Genomic DNA, 21,234 nt, shown 5'->3' on the forward strand with positions numbered 1-21,234 from the left:
AAGATACCTTCTTGCCATAGACCTATATATTGCAGGTTGTAACACTTCCAGAAGAACTGCTGGGATTGAGCCTCTCTTTCCTTTATTCACTTGCCCTCCATGGCTCTTCCTCATCTCAAACCATCAGATCTCTGCAGCTCTTCAGCAGGCTGAGACATTAAAGCCTATGTTCAAGCTCTCCTAGCCTAAATAATTTCTTTTTGACCTATGCAGTGCTTTCATCTCTAAAATAGCTTTTGTATAAGAAGGCAACAAAATTTTGCAAAATATATTGCTTCTGGCTGCAGACAAGTGATCCCCTGAGCATTGCAGAGATCATTTCCTGTGACTTATGTTGCTTATCTGCCCATTCTCCAATTTTCTTCCAGCTAATTTGGATTCTGTTTTGTTATTCTAATCCCAGTGTATTTTGCATGAATAACATATTTTTCCTTCTTGTAATAATTTCATTCTGGAACAAATATATACCAATAAAATGGGTCCAAAAAGCAATCTCTGTGACACTTGGTAGCATTCTTCACACAATTTATTTACTGCTTCTGTCCTCCAAGCAAATTTCTCCCTTTTTTTCTTCGTGATATTTCTTTTTCTGTCTGCTACTAACTACTACTATCTCAGTGCTGCTGGTTTACCCCATTTTTTTGCATGGCTATCACAGCTACATCTGTTTCTGCTTCTCTAGAAACATATATATCCAGCCTTGCATCTCAACCACAGATGTGCTTTTTCCATCAGGTAGAAAATGCTTGTGTTGGCTTTGCTCATACCAGGTGTCACCTGGTCTCCCACATCCCTCTTGGTACTTGCAGTGCCAGCTCTGTGTCACAGCTTCCCTTGGAATCCCTGTTAGGATTGGGAGAGGAGATGAGCAGTGCCTGCCCCTTGCTGCCTTGCCTACAAACAGTGGCAGAAAACCCTCACAGAGTGACATGAATGTATTTCTTATATAGACACAAAATTAGACATCAGAAAAACTTGAGCCTCTGTAACCAAGTGGGAAGAGGGTTTCTGTGTCACTGAGGTGAAGAAAAAGGTCAGTTTTGAAACATTAATCAGTAGGGATTCAGACCCATTCCATTCTTTCTGTTCATATATAGATTCTGGCACAAAAGGGAGGAAACAAATTACTCTGTATTTAGTTGATAGCTTCCACCTTCTGATCAGCAGCAGCTTGTCTTGCTGCTCAGCAATAGTCCTGGATCATTTCTGTGGGATCTCATGGTCTGAAGAGTATGTGTACAGCCTCCAAGAAGAGGGATATTACATGTGATAGAGGAGGCAGCAGACCTATTACAAATGCTGTCAAGAGGAGGAAGATAAGCATTTATGAATTAGCATCAAAAGGAGAATTTTCTCTAAATTTGTTTCCTGTAAGAGAAAAAAGCATTATCTTTGTTCTTACATGCCAGAAGAATTGTGGAGAAGTCCTGGCTCCAAGATTCTGCCGTCAGTAGCAGAATTCACATTTTAATGCTAGGTTTTCCCCTTTAATCTTTCTTCAAAGAGTAAATCCTTTGACATGTACAAATTGCTGTCTGTTCTCATAATCCATTGGTTAAAGTTTATGGTAACAAAACACTTTGAAGGAAGGAACTCTGCCTCAAAAGTACAGGTTTTGATACAAGCTTTTACTTTGAGGACAGACCATGATTTCTCATACATTTTGAAGAATTTACTGAAAAACAGATAAACAAATAGATTGTTGGATAACTCAGTAGTTTGTGTCTGAATGAATTGTATTTAAAAGACATCAAAGCTTTTTGTGATTGGGATTGTTTAAAAATATATTAGCAAGATAACATCTTAGAACTTTTTCACACCAGAAGCATATGAAGTTTTTTTCATTTGCTCTTGGAACAACCCAAAACTTTGAGTAAAGATGAAGCTAGTTTGAACAGCACAGATGTAACACCTTGAGCCCAGCCAATTTGAGAGGGTGATGTAGTGTGTAATTGTACTTTGTCTGGAATGGCAGGGCAAAGACATGTACCTTATACTGGAGAATGACATGCTGAACCTGATTGACCCCATGGACCGCACAGTTCTGCACTCGCAGCCCATCGTGAGCATCAGAGTCTGGGGCGTGGGCCGTGACAATGGTCGGTGAGTGTTCACTCTTCTTGTCTGCCTTGGTGCTATTTCAGTCTGCTAATACATAGTGCACATTATTCTGTCCCAGGGCCTATGATAAGGTGGGTAAATTCTTCTTTTTGTTGCTGGTGTTACTTTTTAAACTCTGCTTTTTGTAGTGTATCGCTTATATGCTGTTTTGTTAAACCTGCATTGAACAAGCCTTTCAGATTAACTCAGGTGCATAAAACTGCACATGTAACATTGATTTGTTTCAGATATATGTCATATTTTTGGTATAAAAGCATGTCTTCAAATATCTCTCATAGTATATTTCTCTTGCCTGTGTGAAAGCATATCTTCCTGCTCATCCAAGTAAATGTACTACCAATGCTCTGACTGTTTGTGTGTGTTTACACTTTACTGAGATATTTAATATGATGGAGAAAAAAGCTGGACTGAGGGAAAAATAATGGTCTTAGGTCATTATTATTACTTCTAGTTCTTGTTGTAAGAAAATCCCCAAGGGTGTTGCAAAAAACTGAGGTTTATCCCTGAAGTGTGTTTCCTGTGAGCTGAAGTTGTTCCTTGTGGTATGTAGCACACACCAGGAGTGTGTGCTAAAGGCCTTTCTGCCCTGGAAGCAGTCTTTCCTTAGGTTTCCTTCGTGACTGATCTCTTGGTAGCATTCTTATTTGTCATGTAACATTGCTGTGGAAACAGGGTTGCGAAAGTGTTACTTATTTGGAGCAGGACAGTGAGCAGTCTCCCAGTCTGATTGGGTATTTTGATGTAGTGAAAACATTGCCATTCACATTGAGAAAGTCCAGGATCTTAGCACAGTACCCATCCTGACACAAGGATAGTAAGGATTGAGTAACACTAGCAAGCTTCTGCTTTTTGTGTCCATGTGTTTCATAATGGTCAAGTAAGTCCTGAGTGACCAATACCAGCTGTAATGGAATAACCACATCACTGGACAAGGGAAGGGTTGCTGATGTCATTTATGTGAAAGGCCTTTGACAGAGTCTCCCACTACATTCTTCTTTCTAAATTGGAGAGAGATGGATTTGATGAGTGGACTGTTGGATGGATATGAAAGTGGTTGGACAGTTGCATCCAAAGTTTACTGGTCAATGGCTCAGAGTCCCAGGGGACATCAGTGATAAGTGGTGCCCCTCAGGGATCTGCACTGGAGCCAGTGTTACTTTGTATCTTCATTAATGGCATAGATGAAGGGATCAAATACACCCTCAACAAATTTGCTGATGGCACTAAGCTGAGTGGTGCAGTTGACACTTTGAAAGGACAAGATGCCATCCAAAGGGACCTGGACAGGCTCGAGAAGTGGGGACATGGAAATCTCACGAGGTTTAACAAGACCAAATACAGGGTGCTGCATGAGGGTCAGTATCAACAGGGGCTGGGGGATGAACAGATCCAGGACAACCCTGCCAAGGAGGACTGGGTGATGCTGTGGGTGAGAGGCTGGACATGACCCAGCCATGGGCACTCACAGCCCAGAGAGCCAAACATGTCCTGGGCTGCATCCAGAGCCCTGTGGGCAGCAGGGGAGGGAGGGGATTCTGTCCCTCTGCTCTGCTCTGCTGAGAGCCCACCTGCAGGGCTGCAGCCACCTCTGGGGTCCCAGCACAGGAAGGACACAGACCTGTTGGAGGAGGGCCACCAAGCTGATTAGAGGGATGGAGCACCTCTCCTATGAGGGAAGGCTGAGAGAACTGGGATTGTTCAGCCTGGAAAAGAAAAGGATTCAGGGTGACCTAATTGTGACTCTTCAGTACCTGAAAGGGACCTTACAGGAAAGATGGGGTAAGACAATTTACAAGAGCATGTAGTGACAGGACAAGGGAGAATGGTTTCAAACTGAAAATGAGTAGGTTTCAATTACATCTCAGGAAGAAACTCTTTACTGTGTGAGGATGGTGAGGCACTTGAACAGGTTGCCAAGAGAAGCTGTGGGTGCCCCAGCCCTGGAAAGGTTCAGGGCCAGGTAGGATGGAGCTCTAGGATACCTGGTCTAGTGAAAGGTGTCCCTGCCTAAGGCGGGGGAGTTGGAGGTAGATGATCTTTGAGGTCCCTTCCAACCCAAGCCCTTCTGTGATTGTCAAGATATTTGCAATAGTAGGGGGCTGGGGGTTTTTGTCTCTAACTTCTGATAGGAAATGTAATTTCAAACATGAAAAATCTTTACCAGTACAAGATTTTCTGAAACTTGTTTTATCTGCCTCAAAGTTTCTGATTACCAATGGCTAAATTTCTAAAAGGGAAGGTGACTCATTTTTTAGGTGACTAAAGGTTTCTAATTTTTTACTCTTAGAAATGACTGATAGTCAATTGAGCATGGGTTAACTGGCTTTCACTTCCATTGGTACACATTTTTGAGAGACCTGAAAGGGACAAATCCAGTTTGACATTCTGGGAAGTAAAAGGTTTTAACTCGTAATGAATAAACCATTGGAGTTCTTTGTTTGCATTGAAAATGGGTGCATTGCACATTTCCCTTAAAGTCAGTTTTTGTAGTGCCTTGCTTCTGTCAGAAAATAAATAGAGCATTTTAAGGGGCTCCTAAATGTGATGGGGCATTACAGAGTAAAGGATGCCAGCTTTGAATTTCATTTTTTTTTTTTTAAAGCATTTATAATTCTTTTCCCAAATACTTACATTCCTTTGTGAAACAAAATAATTCCATTATGTTCTTTATAAAATAAGATAATGAATCATATTTCTTCAGGCTGGCTACCTGCTTTTCCTAAAGACAGGACTGGTCATGGATGTTTTTAGGAAACATTTAAGAGAAATGTACCTTTTGCAATCATGTGGCGCTAACAACATTGGGTGCTTTTGGTGAAATGTGTCTGGGGGTGGGAGGCAATAGCAGACCCTCCTAGATGGACCTAAGCCCTATCAATAGGGCAGGAGTTGGGAAAGGCTGTGTGTGCACAGGTCACCCTGTCTGCCCTGACCTGCTGTGCTGCCCCGCGACATCTACCGAAAGCTGCGTGCGAGACACAGGAAATCTCCGATCCCACTCCTGCCTTCTTCATGCCATAGCTGGGGGCCAAAGGTGAATTCCAGCTCTGCTAAGAGTCCTGCAGAAACTTATGTCTCTAGTAAGAAAAAATGTTTAGATATGGAATATGTGGGAGAAGTGCAGGTCCAATTCTAAAAATACAAACAATAAGACCCCCTCAAACACAGTTCTTCCTTTTGGTCATAAAAGGTAGCCACTTTCTCAACTGTTTTCCTGAAAGGGAGTTTTGTGTGTGACACTGACAATACAGAGAAACTGGCAGAGGAAATAAACTAATTTTTTCTCATGTTTCTTGTCAGTAGTGGCAGTAGGCCTTTCTGTGTTCAAAGTGAACATCTCTTGTTTCTAGAGAGCATGACATTTCTTGATCAGTTGCTGTAAGGAACAGCAAGAAATAGTTTATTAAATTTTAATATATATTGTGTTTAGGTATTAAACTTAAAGTCAAAATGAGCTTTAATATTTCATTTGCTGGCACGTTAATATTCTTAGCCACTTTTATTGGAATTTGAGGATTTTTCATCATAAGAAATTTTATTTCATAACTTCTTATTCATAGCCATTTGTAAGAATTTTGATAGGCGCTTTTACAGAAATTTTCTGTCCAGAATGACTTTCAGGACTGGAGCCCACTTTTTTTGAAATTGAATTTGTTTAATGTTTTATTGACACATTTTACAAAATAAGATTGTAGGAGAAGCAGTGTAACTATTACTTGTAAGTAAATTCAGACTGCATGTGATGTTAAATAGCAGAAGATCAAAGTGGCAAGCAGAAAAAACAAACCTATGAGTGCATAATCAGATGTACAATGTGTTTCGGGCATAGAGATGTTCGGTGTAGGAAGCATGCTTTGAGAGGTAGCATAAAAGATGGAGCATTTGCTGAAGAAGTACTAACACACAAGAAAAAAACATTTTGAGACAAAACAAAAGGAGAACACAAGCTGAGAAAACCATATTGTTGAGCTGGAAACTGCACTGCAACTCTTTTCATGTATACATGCAAGCCCACAGTCCTTGCATTCATCATGGTAAAATCACCTGTTGCTACTAAGGTGAGAAATACCAAAACCATTCACTGACTGCAAAAGCAGCTTTCCCTGATTTTGGGATTAGCCATCACCAGAAAAAAAGCTAGGGATCACACTGCTGCTTAGGTGGATTAAGTGTTCATGAAGTTGATGAAATCCCAGTTTCTGGTGGGAAATTCTTCCAGAAGTTGTTGCACGTGAATTTCATTAATTAGTTATATCTTCTACAGTCCAAGAACCTGTATAATAAAACATATTGGATTTGTTGTGAAAGGTAGTATTTCAATTTTAAAATACTTTAGAAATGTATATTTCCCTGTATTTTGATCTATTTGAACTCCAAAATGGTCTGCAGGCCCTCCTTTTAATTCTTTTGCTTGTACTAATTTATTTGGGTAGTTTCTACTTTGGAAGATGAAGAGATTTTCTAATGACATGTGAGCAGACGATTTTCTAAGCTCTGCCATAATGAAAGATTGATGAAATACAGAGATCTGCTGATGAAAGTTTAATCTGAGGATGTGGCTGCTATCTCACCTCCGGCAGAAGCATCTTCCAGGAGACTGTAATCACTCTCTCCATAGGTTACACTATTATCCTGACCTTCAGAGTTTCTTATTTAACAACCCTGGGTAAACAAATGCTTCCTCATTTGGTTAACTTGGTTTGTGTAGTGATTATTGTGTTTCATCCCTTGTTTTCAATTGATCAGACAGTAAAATATGTTTGATTTTAAAAGGCCTGGAGTGCCTTCATAAAGCCATGAACAAAAGCAGATTCCCAAAAATTGGTGGGTATGCATGTATGTGTACATTGAGCTCCTATGTTTGATATGTATATATGGTCATTAAAGGAATGTAACATCCTGCACACGTGCAACCCTTTGGCAGACTTGGTTTCTTAGGTGATACCTTGTGATTTTTAAAAGTCAAAAAACACTCTCCTTTGTACAGTCTTCCTTTCCTGCTCTACTGAAAACAGTCATGATGATTCATTTAGTATTCTTTGTAAATAAGAACAGTCCTTGCAGTTGCATAAATAGTTTGATTTCAAGATCACTAAGGTCATTGTGACATGGAGGTGTCATAGGTGTATCAGTGAATAATTGTCAGTGCTGTGTTTGCTTCTTAGCAAGCCATGCATGCCATGTTTTTCTCCTCGTCGTTAAAAGTGTGTTTACAGCCTCAGCCCACTGAGGCTGTAAAAGGGCTGCTCTTCTCACTTGTGAGCAGCATGACTGTACATTAATCATTCCTCAGGTTGGGTTTTGTCTCTCCTCCTGGACTGCTGGTGCATGCCCTTTGCTTTCTGAGCAGCTCACTAACAAGGAAGAGAGAGAAGGCAATGGCTCATCAGTTTTGTAAATGAGATTCCGCTCACACGTTTCTGTTAATCCTCCTTTATCTTCGTTGCTCTTTCACCAGTCCAAAGCCCACCTCAAATTTTAAAAAATCTAAAGGACTTTAACTGCCTGAAAGATCACAATTTCTTCTCTCCTGGTGACTTCATACAGCAGCATTATATCCAGCTGAAAAATTCTGTAGTCAGCTAGCAAGGAGGGCTGCTGGTGAATTCAGGAGACATCTTTGATGGGTCTGAATATGGGACTGGATGGGGTGGGCACCTGGTATGTTGGACATAACACATAACATGTGTCTATTCACCCACTAGCTTTGTCACCACATGGAGCAGGTTTGTTTTCGATGCATTGTTTGTGTGTTTTCCTGACAGGCAGAGGAGGGAGCCTGGTTGCTTCTGGTTCTTAAGCGATGGGAGAGGCACATTCTCTGATATTAAAGTTTTCTTACCACAGACACTCTGACTGACTGGATGATGTGAATGCATTTTTCTCCTTCCTCTGCCTTAATGATGCCCATTTTATCAGGTGGGGATGTCCATTGCCCTGCTGCTCTGAACCGCTGCTGTTTTTCAGCTGCCTAGACATGGGAATAAAATGATGCTGAGATTCAGAAAGGAGAGAAAGGCAGACAGAGCTTTAAAGAAAGTAGAACAATGGATGCACCAAAGATGAGGCTCAAGCTGCCTCAGAAGGGGAGAGCAGACAACTGAATGAATAGATGCCCCAGGTCAGGTGGATGTAATCCTCTATGGCTGATAGATAAGAGAGTCCTGATAACAGTATGAATTATCTGAGCCCTGTTATCTTAGGAGCTGTTAGGACAAGATAAAACTTTTGGGGTGATATAAGAGAAAAATGGGACAAATCTGTGGCAAATGAGGACGATATGATGTAAAGTTATGGCTCGAATTCCTCAGAATATGGGGAATTAAAAATAGTATGCTGTCTTGCTTTTTCCATGGTTAAGAAAAATGTCAGGGTTTCAGAGGTGTTTAACACCTGTGCTGTCCACTGACTTCAGTAGGATCTCTGCACATTCAGTGTCTTTGACAATCAAGCGTCTAAATTCAGATTTAGTGCTTTCTACATGCATCATTCAGGAAGGTGTTTAAGTTTTTTTGGATTGCCTTCCCTCTGAGGTGATGACTGAATGTGCTCTCTGAGTCTTTTTTCCATTTTATGAGAGAAGCTTATCAAAGTGCACAAGATAATGAATAATAAACTTTCTTTTCTGCATTAGCGACATGGTCAAGAAAAGCAGAAAATAAATTAAAACTGAAATGGTGTTTGCACCTGCTCTTCTGAAAAGATTAGACCTCTCAAAGAATGTGTAATTTCAGCTGAGCTCTTCAATCTCTGAAACACCATTAATCAATATCACCTATTCCCTTCGGTCCCTGTAACCTTGGAATAAGGACAAAACATACTGTAAGGAATCACATAAATAGGGCATAGGTGAAGGATTACACTAGAGGAAAAGGATTTTACTGGCTTTTCTGACCTCTCTTCTTAGCTGGGTTTTTGCAGTTATCTTTTCTTTTTAGTTCTTCCCTAAGCCAGCTGCATTCAAAGACCCTTTTCGGTATGTTTTGGTAGCATTTTCTCTTCTCACTAAGAAATAGTTTAGATAGTTATTTATAAACTTCTCATTTATATCCATAAGTTCTGGCATTATTGTTTGGAAGTACAGTGTGTTCTAGGAGGTAGTAATGAAACAATACAGCTGTGAAAGGGGGAATCCAGTCAAGCTTACAGAATTAATATGTTTTAAAGCAAACATGCTCAAGTGGGTGCAAAAAGCTGCATGTGTGCATTCATACTTGGATTCATTAAACTGGTTTATTTTAGCTTTGGGTTTTAACATGAATGACACAGTGGACTGAAGATGCATTGAAATAGGCTGGCATTAACTTGAAATATTATATAATTTGAAACACCTGTAGTTTTGCACCAGTGGTTTTCTGTTGCTGGTGGTTTCAACTGGGACAGCATCCCCTATCCTGTCTGAGTTATCTCACTAATGAGATGAAAAATTATTACATAGAAACACAGAATCAATTAGGTTGGAAAAGATCTCTGAGATCATTGAGTCCAACCTTAGAGCAATCACCACCCTGTCAACTAGACCGTGGCACCAAGTGCCACATCCTGTCTTGAACACCTCCAGGGATGGTTACCCTGCCACCTCCCTGGGCAGTCCATTCCAATGTCTAGTCACTCTTTCTGGGAACAAATTCCTCCTGATCTCCAACCTGAACCTTTTTAAATAGCATTTGAAATTATTCAACTGTAAAAGTTTCAGTTAAGACAAATGACATATCTAGACGTGGACTACAAATAAGCACTGTGATATAGTCAGGCTGTCTCAATTAATAAGTTGGCATACTGGCTGAGTCCCTGGCTTGAAGCCTTTATACAAATTTGTGCTGGAAAATCTCCACACATTCCCTGTTATTTCAGCTATTAAACTCAAACACTTCAGGATACAGCTAGAGTAATCCATGAATTTAAGTGGCTATCACAGAGGTCCCTTGAGAACAGCTGAGCTACCTGTAAAAGCATCTGTGGCTCAGGAGAGCTACTGACTGTCATTTTGGGGTGGAAATCTGATGAGTTCTTCTACTGTTCTTTTCTCTGCATGTTAATTAAACAGATGCTGTGTCGAGGCTGGATTTCTGTAAGTAAAGGCTGCTTCAACTCCATGGCAAAACAGTGATGTAAGTGGTGCAGAAAGCAGCTGCTGTCCAGCTCTGTACCTGTCAACAGAAAACATCCATCTTCCTCCCAGACTCTCTACAACCCTCCTAGATTTCAACACCCAGTTAGAAGCTTTGATCTTACCTCACAGTCAAAGATGGTTTAAACTTACCTTATTTACAATGTGTGGTCACCACTTGGGTGCATATTCCTTCTGTTGATTCCTCTCCAAGGAGGCTGTGCAAACAAAAAACACCAACTTCCTTCCCAAACCAGCTGGAGTCAATAGAAGGTGCCTGTCTTTCATTCACCCCCTTTATCTTCAGCAGTGCTGAAGTTACTCTTAATTGCACATCTCTCAGAGGCTATATCAACATAGGGACTGTGTATAGAGGGAGCCACCTATGGAATAAATGGCTGTCAAATAATTAAATAACACTTTTCTTAAAAACATAGCAAAACAAAAAAGACTCAATAACAACTTTTTTGTATTATTTCATTCTCATCTCAAGACCTTTTCTAGTCTAAGGTCTCTGTAGCAGATGAGAGAAAACCAAATTAGTCCACTAGTGATTTCACTTTGTTAGTTTACTGTATATTGAAGCTGTTCAGTTAGTACTAAAGTGGATATATAAAAATCCTTTTGAGGAGAAAAGCCAAAGAAAGCATAGGCCATTGAAGAAAAGAGCAATGTTTTACGAAAAATTGTGCCAAGAATACTTACTAACACCTTGCTGTCTAAAAGTTCATGAAACTCTCTGCAACTTTGTAGTACGTTTGTATGAGCAGTAAAACACTTTTCTGTTGTGTAGTGGTTCACTTGAAAACGTCAGCCTTTTGCAAGACATGTAATTACTTTGCTTATTGTTTTCTATTGTAAGCAAAACTTTGAGTTCGTAGAAATTGTTACTGGGCAAATAATTTCAGAAAAAATAATTGAGAAGGAAAAATATTTGTGCAGCAGAAAGTATTTTATTCAATTATCTCACTGTTCTGCTAGTTAATAAAATATGGGAGAGTCACAACTTTCTAATGTAGCAAATTAAAAAGCAAAAGTACAGACAGAATGTGACCTGTGTCGCTCTTCTTCCTGCCCAAACACTTTATGCCAGCATTGTCCTGGTGGGTTAGAGAGAGAGTAGGATGTTTCTATGTACACCTTTACTGTGTAAATATTTATGTCCACCTGCATAAAAGCACTTTTGATGTTTGCATGAATGTTTTCCTGATATCAAGAGGATTTGTGGCATCTCTACATATTTGTAGACCACTGAATGTCTTCTGGCATTTGCTAGTAGTAAAATGAGGTACAGGCTTTGACCTGTGTCTCTCTATGCACACTCACAAACTCGACTACCTGCACTTATATAATAATTTGAAATGTGCCTCTAAGAGGATTCTCTTGCTATCAGTTTAGCTCTTCAATTATTTAAGTGTCACATCTACCTCTGGATGCTTTTTCACATTTGCTGCTAGATGATTGCAATTCAAATATTTATATGCAGTGCATGTTTATGTAAATCATAGCATATACTGTCTTATCCATTCCATGTATTTAAAAAGCATTTTCACTTCAGGATTATAATTTTGAGAATAGTATGGTGGCTTCTTTCCTAACACTGGCTCCACCAGGGAAAAGGGTCTTTGTTTGTTAGGGGTATTCAGCACAATTTGGCCTCTGGCAATGGAGGTAGATTACCTGCTGAAGCCTCTTTGATATGTGCAGATTGATTAGCAGAAATTTAAACACGAATTTGAGCAAATGAAAATAGTTTTGTCAACAGATAATTCAAATGTCTTAAATGTTTAGGGACTTATTTGCTGACTGACTTGGCTGTCAATTCAGAAATTGTTACATTAACATCTCTATCTTTTTAAAAGAATTTGTGCCTAGTGACATTGAAAAATTCATGTGCATTATACCCCTTCTGGTGGCAGTCATCTTCACACAAATGCTGTTCATCTTAATCCTATAAAAATGCTTTCAATTTCTAATCTGAATTGATGCATTAAACATAAAACTTAATTATCTCTAAAATTTCAGTATCTTATTGCTTGAAGTTCTCCTCTCCCCACCTTGATTTATTTCCAAGTTGGCTGGATGTACACTTGTGCCCTGAGTTGGACCAAATTCCCCTTATAATTGATGGGAAGTTTTCTCTTAGCTTCACCATGAGTTGAGTTAGTCCATAACTTACAGAGATGGACCTCCAAGACCTGAATATTGCTCAGCAAAATCAATGTAGTACCTCTGGGGCCATCAGGATGGTGTAAATGTTATTTCTTTAGCAGGACTAAGGTTCTCACACAAGCCAAAAATAGCAGGGGGAAAAGTAAGGAGCCTACTATGATTTTTAAAAGAGTATGAAAGAGTTAAAGGTCTGCAAGGTGGCTGTCTTCAATATTTGACATAGTATTCTCCTGATCCTGTGTTTAACATCAGTGAAGTGAGTTTTTCCACTTCAGACAAGACCCTGTGGAAGTCTGCTTGCCTGTGTTCTGGGATACCTCCTACTGGCACAGCAGTGTTTGTAATGATGCTGTATTTGCCAACAAGATGCAGAAAGAAGTACTGTAGATTGCTAACAGAATTATTTTTTAGTAGCTCAGATTGGAAGGGCCTGCCTGGGTCCTTATGGCAGACAATCTAAAAGCAGTGAAAGTCCTTTCCTTCATTTGGAAAGCTATCACAGGTGTAGTTCAGTTTGCTAAGGGTAAATTGAACTGCATTTGCTTTGCAGTTGTGTTTCATCAGTCCTTCTTCATTGATTAAAAAGTTTGTTTTCTGCCTGTTCCTTTTTTGCAGTGTCTGAAGAACCTAAAGAAACTTCATATATGTATCTCCAACAATGTAGATATGTGTTTAAGATTGATAGTTCCCATACCCAAGAGAAAATAAATAAGAAATATTCCATTTTTTTTTCTATTTGGAGGACACTTGTGTGTATTTAATTAATTTCTTATTAATAGCTTTTCATCTCTGCTTTTGCTCAACCACCATCAGGAGCATAATGAGATGGATTAGGCAAGCAAACTGAACAATTGTTCGTGCCCTCTGTTCATTTATGGATATCATACATGGCTTCGGGGGCCTTAATGTAAAAAAGACAAACAAAGCTCTTCTGGAGTTTTGCCAACTCAGGCCTTCACAAATGCTATATTCATTTTGTCACTTTGGAATGTTTAGGATTCAAGGTAGTATTTCAAATTTTCTTCATCTATCCATGGATTTTGGAAACTCATTTTGTGATGTGTATGGAGATTCACATATACCTGCCTGAATCCAAGATTTCAACCTTCTGAGATGTTTCCTCACTTGCCTCTCACCTTCTCTCCTCTTTTTGAAAATAACAGGAAATTTCAGATAAATTAGAAGATTGGCACTGCAGTTACTGTGTGATAATTTGTGTTGGAATTAGATGATCACAATGAGGGGAGGTTTTAAGTTTCTAGGTTGTTAAAGACTAAAGAATATTGTAGTGCTCTGAGGTTTGCAAAAGGGACATTTTTTTGTTTCGTGGAAGTGCCAAGATGTTTTGTGTCAGGGATAGGACGGATGCTTCAGAATAGCAAAAGGCAGGGCTAGTTTGGGAAGCATTTGTTTCTCTTCCTGTGGGGCAGAAGTGGAGCTTTTGAGTGCTGCAGTAGCATGAGCTGGGATGCAAACCTGTTTCATCTTTTACCTCAAGTGTAGGACTGCAAGGGTACAGCTGTGAGCCAGCAGTGTGAAGCAGCTGCTAGGACTGACTAAAATACACTCTTGGCCTCACAGTATGAATATGTTGCTATAATATAATTTTCCTTTTGCTCAAACTGAAGCAAACTGCAACCTGAATCCAAGTTGCGTACTCATAAACTCATTTTCTTTTTTCCTCAAAATTTTGTGTACATGAAACCCGTGGATCCAGTCCTTCCCACATGCTCAAGACGAGTATGAGGATCTCAGATGCTGACAGTGTTTTTGTTTCTTCAGCCCAGCTATAGCTCTGCTAGAATTACATGGGCTGTGTGTGATGGGACACTTGGTATTTCACTCTGAGATACAGATTCTGGCCATGCAATGGGAATATTTGGTCAGTTTAGGGAGAACATGATCCAGCCTGTGTCTAGAGGATAAGCTAATTTCATTTACTCAGGTGCCCTGCTGTTCACTGGCAGTTTAACCAGAGATTTGGGCACATCATTGCTACCAAGTGCATGGAGATGTGCCCAGATTCTTTAAATACCCATTCCCTCATTATGAGCTTGGCTGAACCTCATCCCCAGTGAGGAACACAGCAGCCTGGGAAACAGACCCCAGCTGTGGACCCGTGAGAGGGCAGCACAGGATAGCTGGGAGAGCCTAGAACAACACAGGTGTCATTTATACACCAGGCATGCCCCAAAACACCCCTTCTACCTTGATTTGGCACTTTTGGCAGTGCAGGAGTTGAATTTGTCGGCTCTTCACGAGCCGAGAGCTCTCGTGGGCTGTTTTGACCTTGCCAGGGCTGGCTGCTGGTGATGTTTTTGTCAGTGTAAATTTGACCCATTACTTGCTGTATTTGTTTTGCAGCCTGCAGGTAAATTGCAGTACAAAGATCCTTCCTGCCAAGGGGTTTGGCTGTAAGTTCGCAGTGCCTGGCTGGCAGTGGGAAATGGGACTCAGTGTGGTGTTCGTTCTGCAAATTTTTTCACTGTGTTTTTGGTAGCAGTTGTTGCTAGGGAGAGCTTGGCAGCCAAACTTGGCATCCAGTGGGGAGTTCTGTGACTTCCAGGACTGGTCTCAAAGCTTATTGATGATTATTCTTTACAATACAGTTCATGAAAGAAGACTTCTGTGTGAGCTTCACCTTTCATTTTCAGAATAAAACTTGTCCAAGTAAACTGGGAGAAATCAGAAACCAGATGCCACCCCTGAAGGCTATAACTAAAACTTTTAATTCATGTTTGAATTCACATTTTTGGGTGTGATTGAGAATTTGTAAAGCTAAGTTTTGCCACAGCAACACAGTTGGAGTTATTAAGCAAATTGTTTGTGCACAAATGGGAAGAGATTTGGCTCAGATTGTTTTTCATTTTCAGAAACTGCCTGCTGGTCAAGCCCTGGGAGATTTTCCTATACCTGGTGGCAGAGGTAAATCTGTTGCCCTTTTCATATGTATCAACTAGAAGTGACAAACTTGGAGGAACAGAGGGTGTGGGGCAAGGGAAGATGAAATGCTGAAACCAGGGCAAGTTATTCCTTGAAACATACTTATATCTAGCCATATCATTACTGACAGGTGCACAGGCAGTATGTGTGGCATCTAACAAAATATCAAAACCAACACAGGATTAGAATTTAACACCAGTTCACTTTTTGAAAAGCCAACTAATAACTTGAAAACTGAGATTTAGTTTTAATTATACTTTTTTTACAGGTTTATAAAGTTTTGCTGAATCTCTTTTTCTCTCTTCAGACTGAAGGATGATCAGAGAAGAGCAGTTCTCTCCCACAAACTGTTCCAGCATATTAAAATGGCAAAATCTGGCTTCTCTCCTTAAAAACTTCCAAGTAGAAGTCTGACATTGTTCTCATGAGTGCTGTTGTTTGGCCAGCTGGAAGGCTACCATACCCTCTTGTATTCTCCTTACCAAGATTAAAGAGGACATCAGCAATGAAGAGGGTTGTTGTAATAGTTAATAGTTATCAAATTAATTGTGTCCTCATTTTCAAATGTAAAGAAATTACATGGAATGCATACTGGAACCTAGATTATAAATGTAATGTGTTTATATTTTACCCCATTAACCAGGTAATTCAGGTGCCACTTTGTTTGTCCATAAAATGCCCCTTTCTTTCCCCACAAGTGAATTCCACACTTGTGTTAAGACTTTTGAGAAGTTACTTGGACAGTGCAAAAATTATTACATGGCTTTGAATTCTTCTTAGCAATGGGCATTCAGCACATCCAAGGAGCAGCTGGAGCTGTTTTATCTTAGGCAGCATCAACAGATTTGTTTATTAAATTCCCTCCTGTTACTCCCTGGAAATCAGTGGAAAGCTTTTGGGATGGCACAGGTTGTTGCTTGAGCATAACTGGTCCTGCCAAACCTTGTTGATGATAAGCTGGAGGAAAGGAAGGAAGGAATCCATCCCACTAGACTCACAGGGTATATTTAGGTGGTGAAAAAAACATCCTGCTCCTTATGCATCTGTGTGGCTGAAAGAAGTGATTGCCAGAAAATTGTCCTTAACTGCTTTCACACTCTCAGCTCTGCTGGTGGAAATATCCATGGTCAAGTTCCTTGCTCTACTTTCACTCACGGTGGAGTCAGATAATTTAGAAGGTTGTTGGTGGGCATTTTCGTGTTGGCTCATTTTCCCGGGAGATGACAGGTGTGATCCCACAGACAGCTCTGCTGGCACATTTGAAGGAGAAATTCCTTTGGATGGAGAAGAGTGACTTGCAGGGTCACCTGTGTCCTTGCAAACTTGGGGTTGTTCCTTTGTCAGAGTTTGCCTTGCCCCAGTCTTCCCCCTGCACCGAGGAGAAGTGATGTGCAATGTTGCAGGTAGCTGTGAAAGCTGAATAACCTGGAATGGGCTTTAAGCCCTGATACGTTTTAAGCGCAGTCCCTGCCAGAAGCAGGTCTTTGTTGCTGATTGAGCACATTTGATGGAGATTTTTGATAAAAACTAGTGCTCCAGGAACCTTGAGTGCAAGCAACACCTCTAAATTGGATTTACTATTACTGCATGCGCGCGTTCCGGAAAATCAAATTATTTGGTGTGTTTGTTTTTACAGCGCAACAAAAAAATCTCACTTCCAGCAAAATCAGATGTAATTTCATTGAAGTAAATGTAGCTGTTACTTGTGTCTGAATTTTTGGATTTAGCTGTAAATCTTTGTTGCCTTTTTAAGGAGACTTTCTTTCTCAGTTGCATTCAGTACAGATCTACGTAGTGTATGCTTTGCAGAGGTTTTGGAAAATTGAGAGGGGCAAGAATCCCTGAGCACTTCAGCTTTCCCCAAAAGAAAAAGATCTTTGTCACAAAAGATTAATCTTTGAAGTTTACTGGCTAGAAACACAATGCATAGCAGCGAGGAGAGAGACCTCTGCTGCGGGTCAGAGCACAGGGAGCACGCAAGGGGCAGAAGGGACGGGAAGGGAGGAAAAGACACACCCCTGATGGAGCCGGCCTTCCAGGGAGAAGCACCCACTCACTCACAGCTGGATCCGGCAGACACGAGCGTGCACAGTCCGTGGGGAGAGTGGGAGCTGGCATGATGTGCTTCAATGTGATGCAAAATGAATGAGCTGCTGTTCTCAGGGGTACTTGGCCCCCGTCGTTGAAGTACACGGCTGCATCCAGTGCACTGGCACCGTCGGATGCCTAGATACACGCTAGCGGAGATGGGGAGTGACTTGGGTGTTTCGTATGACGTGCTTGGCATTTAATTCCTGTTACCTGCAACAAAAAGGTAAGAAACTTAAAAAGTGACAAGGAAAAAACCTCAGCCCTTCCACCCCTCAGACAACAGTTTTGCGTTAGTGTAGCCTTTGTCTCGAGCCGTATTTTCAAAGCTATGGTCTATTAGTCTAAAGCTACTGTGCGGATGCCTGCAAGGCAAATTACAGCTCCTAGTGTGACAAAGGCAAGTCAGATTTCTTTTCTCCAAGAGCTGACACTTAACAACCTTCAGGAGAGCACTGTAGCAGAAATGCTGGACTCTGTGCAGAGCGGTAAGTATTTGATGCTGTTCTCCCTCTCCTTTATCCCTTCAGATGTTGCTCATTTGAGCAGTAAGCTAACTATGGATCCTGATGATTAATAGGTTTGGGGGGCTGTGTTCAGCTCAGAATTACATGTTCCTAAACTGGCTGTGGTTACTGACTGCATACTGACCAGCCTGATTCTCTAGAGGCTGATCATAATTTGTTTTTTCCTGGTAATGCCATGTTAATGTATGAAAAGATGCTGTAGTTAAGAACAGCTAAAGCAAAGAAAGCTCTGTGTGTTTTTGATCTCAACAATTATCTATGTCTAATTCCCAGCTAACTTCTAGCTAGACAGTCTGGGCTTTCTTTTTTTCAGCCCATAATTGACAATGAAGATTGAACAATCTGTGTAAATCTTCAAAAGATGTGAGCATGTTTAATGGCAAAAGTATTGCACTATATGTGGGTATACATGCATGTTAAATATATTTAGTTGAAGTGAAATGGTTAGCAGCTCTTTTGACAGAAGAGGAAACTTCATGATTAAATGTAATCTATTGCCTTGAGGTCTCTGTGCTTGCTTAATCCTATCTGAATTTATAAGAAATTGCAGCAGGAGAAATTTCATTGATTTGTTAATTGATATATAGCTTTGAATCCTTATTATGCTGGGTGCAGGGGGAAGGAAGGGAGACAAGCACATTTATCTATTTCTTTAAACTCAGCAGCTTCACTCTTCCGTTAGGTTTCTTGCATGTTATGGAACCTCATTGCTCTCCCTGTTCTGTGCAGTAATTTTTGCTTTCTTAAAGGATAGCTGAGTCTATGAGGGGAGTACATTATCTGTTCCATCTTTTAGAACTATGGCTTTAATTACGTTCTTGTAGCTGTTGCTTTGTGGTTAATGTAATTATAGTAACTTGTGAGTGAGGAAAAGAACATTATTTAGCCCTGGAGCATTTCTCAGTAAAAAGTGGCCTATTTATTTTCATAAGGATTTAAAAGAGAAAAAGGGAAAGATAGTGGGAGTTTCTTATGTAATACCACTTAAAATTTTTAAGGTTTTTTTTAAGTTTTAGCTTTTCTTTTTTAAAATGCAGGTTACTTTTCCCTTTGACAACAAGGGGGTGTATATACATAAACCCTTTCTATGAAGAAATTTTAAACATAGACCTGTTGTAATACAGATGGAGAACAAACCATTTGAATTAGTATTTTAGATAATCAAAGTGTGTATTCAAGGTCTGTGGTATTTCTTGTATTGTTGCAGTCTGTTGGGAATTCAGCAAGGCTTTCTGATTCATCATTCAGTTTCCTGTATTTCATGATATGAAGTAAAACTGTTACAGTGGACAAAGTTCTGCTAAAGTTGATATTAGAGTGCTAGTATTGATTCAACTGCATTGTAAAGCTTAAATTTGCTGTGATAGCCTTATTCTCCTGATAAAGTTAATATAGGTCAACTCTGAAATTTAACAGGGATACCAAGTCAGTAAAAAGTGTTATGTTTCATTTCCACCTATTAGAAAATAACTGGCATGACCTGGAACTTTTTTTTTTGTTTGTTTTTGGTAGTATTTTGATGTTGATGTGATATTAAAATCTTCTTTATACTTTTTAAAAATTTTCCTAAATTGGAAATACTTTTATGGCTTAATTTAGTAATTGTTTAATAACTTGAAATAGAAATTCTTATATCACAGATCACAGAATCAATTAGGTTGGAAAAGACCTCTGAGATCATCGAGTCCAATCTGTGACCGAACACCAGACCATGGCACTGAGTGCCACATCCAGTCTTTCCTTAAACAGTGACAGTCTTTCCAGGGACAGTGACTCCACCACCTCTCTGGGCTGCTCATTCCAATGCCCAATCACCCTTTCTGTGAAGAACTTCTTCCTAAATGTCCAACCTAAACCTCCCCTGGCACAGCTTAAGATGGTGTCCTTTTGTCCTACTGCTGGTTGCTTGGGAATAACCAATCAACCCATCTTAAATGGTGCTCTAGTGATCTGGGGGAAAGGTGGCCTGCTGTTCAACATTCTTTTTGTGCTTCCAGAAGTGTGTTTGTTTTCCCTAACAAGCCAACATGTCCTCATGAGAGGGAGATGATCTGCAGTGTATTATGGAAGATGTCTCTGGTTTACATCAGGGAGGAGGCACCTGGGGTGGCCGTGTGCTTCAGGGGGCTCTAAGTGCACCCACTCTTTAATCTCAGGTTTTCAGTCACTGAGTGTGTGCAGATGAGGGAAACCCTGAAGGAATGGCAGAATGACCTGAAGTTGCTCATTAATGGAGAGGACTTAAGAATAACAAGGAACCAAGCTTGTCAGATACCGATGTGATGTCAGATACCAAACTATGAAACTTTAATAGTTTGGGTCCTAGATGTCACATTGATACCTGACAAAATACCAAAAGCCCCAGTAAGTGGGGCTTACTGATTCAGAAAGTCTGTACTCAAAAACTCTTCTGGTTTTAAGAGTAAAATTTAGTCTTTATAAAACATGGATTTGTCAGGGTGCCTAATTTACTTTTTTATTTTAAAAATAGAATCTGATTTGGTTATAGTAGGCTTCATAATATATAATTAGCAACAGCATGCTAGATCAAGCCATCAATTTTTAAGCAGAGCTCTTCTTTGCTACCAGTGGAGAATTGCTTAAAAATTGATGGCACAATCTGGCACACAATGAACAGGGGATTCATGCAGAAAGCATTAGTTGTAATTCTACTCAGTCTCCATTCTGGTGGTGGCAGGGACCCAGAAACTCAAGACCAGTCTGCTGGAATAGTCTGCAATTTCAATACTTGTTGGGAGACAAAAGGCTTAAGGACTACCTGAAAAAACCCAAGCAAAGCCAAGCAACAAACAAACAAACAAAAAAACCAAAACAAAAAGCAAAAAAACACACAAAAACAAACAAAACAAAACAAAAAAAAAAAAAAAAAAAAAAAAAAAAAAAAAAAAAACACGCTAAAAAGTTACCAAACCCTTACAGAAATTATAAACCATAGCTATTTTCCTTTCATTAAAAGAAACTATTTCTTTTATGGCACACAAAAGTGAAAGACATAATCATTCTCTAAGCAACAGGAGGCTTTCAAATGCACAGAAATGAAGGCCGTTTCCTTTACTTTTCCATGTTGTGTTGTTGAGGTGTAACTACATTTTACATAGGGATTTTGCTGCATTAAGTGCTCCTAGACTTTGTAATTACAAAGTAGAGAACCAGAATGGGCCCTCTTCTGTGCCTCGGAGGATGTGCTCAGGCAAATATTGTAACTGTAAATAAAGATTAAAGACTCATGCAATGGACTGTAATTTTTAATAA

The 21,234-nt window shown here is 39.9% G+C and overlaps 1 protein-coding gene across 3 annotated transcripts in view; it reads left to right on the forward strand.

Moving 5' to 3' along the window:
- APBB2 (amyloid beta precursor protein binding family B member 2) overlaps positions 1-21,234 on the forward strand; it is a 110,698-nt gene that overhangs the window by 68,981 nt on the left and 20,483 nt on the right. For all 3 annotated transcript variants that reach the window (XM_053940277.1, XM_053940275.1, XM_053940276.1), the window contains one exon: positions 1,976-2,103. In XM_053940277.1, coding sequence (XP_053796252.1) covers positions 1,976-2,103 — 128 coding nt within the window. The remainder of the gene's footprint in view (positions 1-1,975; positions 2,104-21,234) is intronic.

Source organism: Vidua chalybeata, chromosome 4 (assembly GCF_026979565.1).
Source record: "Vidua chalybeata isolate OUT-0048 chromosome 4, bVidCha1 merged haplotype, whole genome shotgun sequence".
NCBI lineage: Eukaryota > Metazoa > Chordata > Aves > Passeriformes > Viduidae > Vidua > Vidua chalybeata.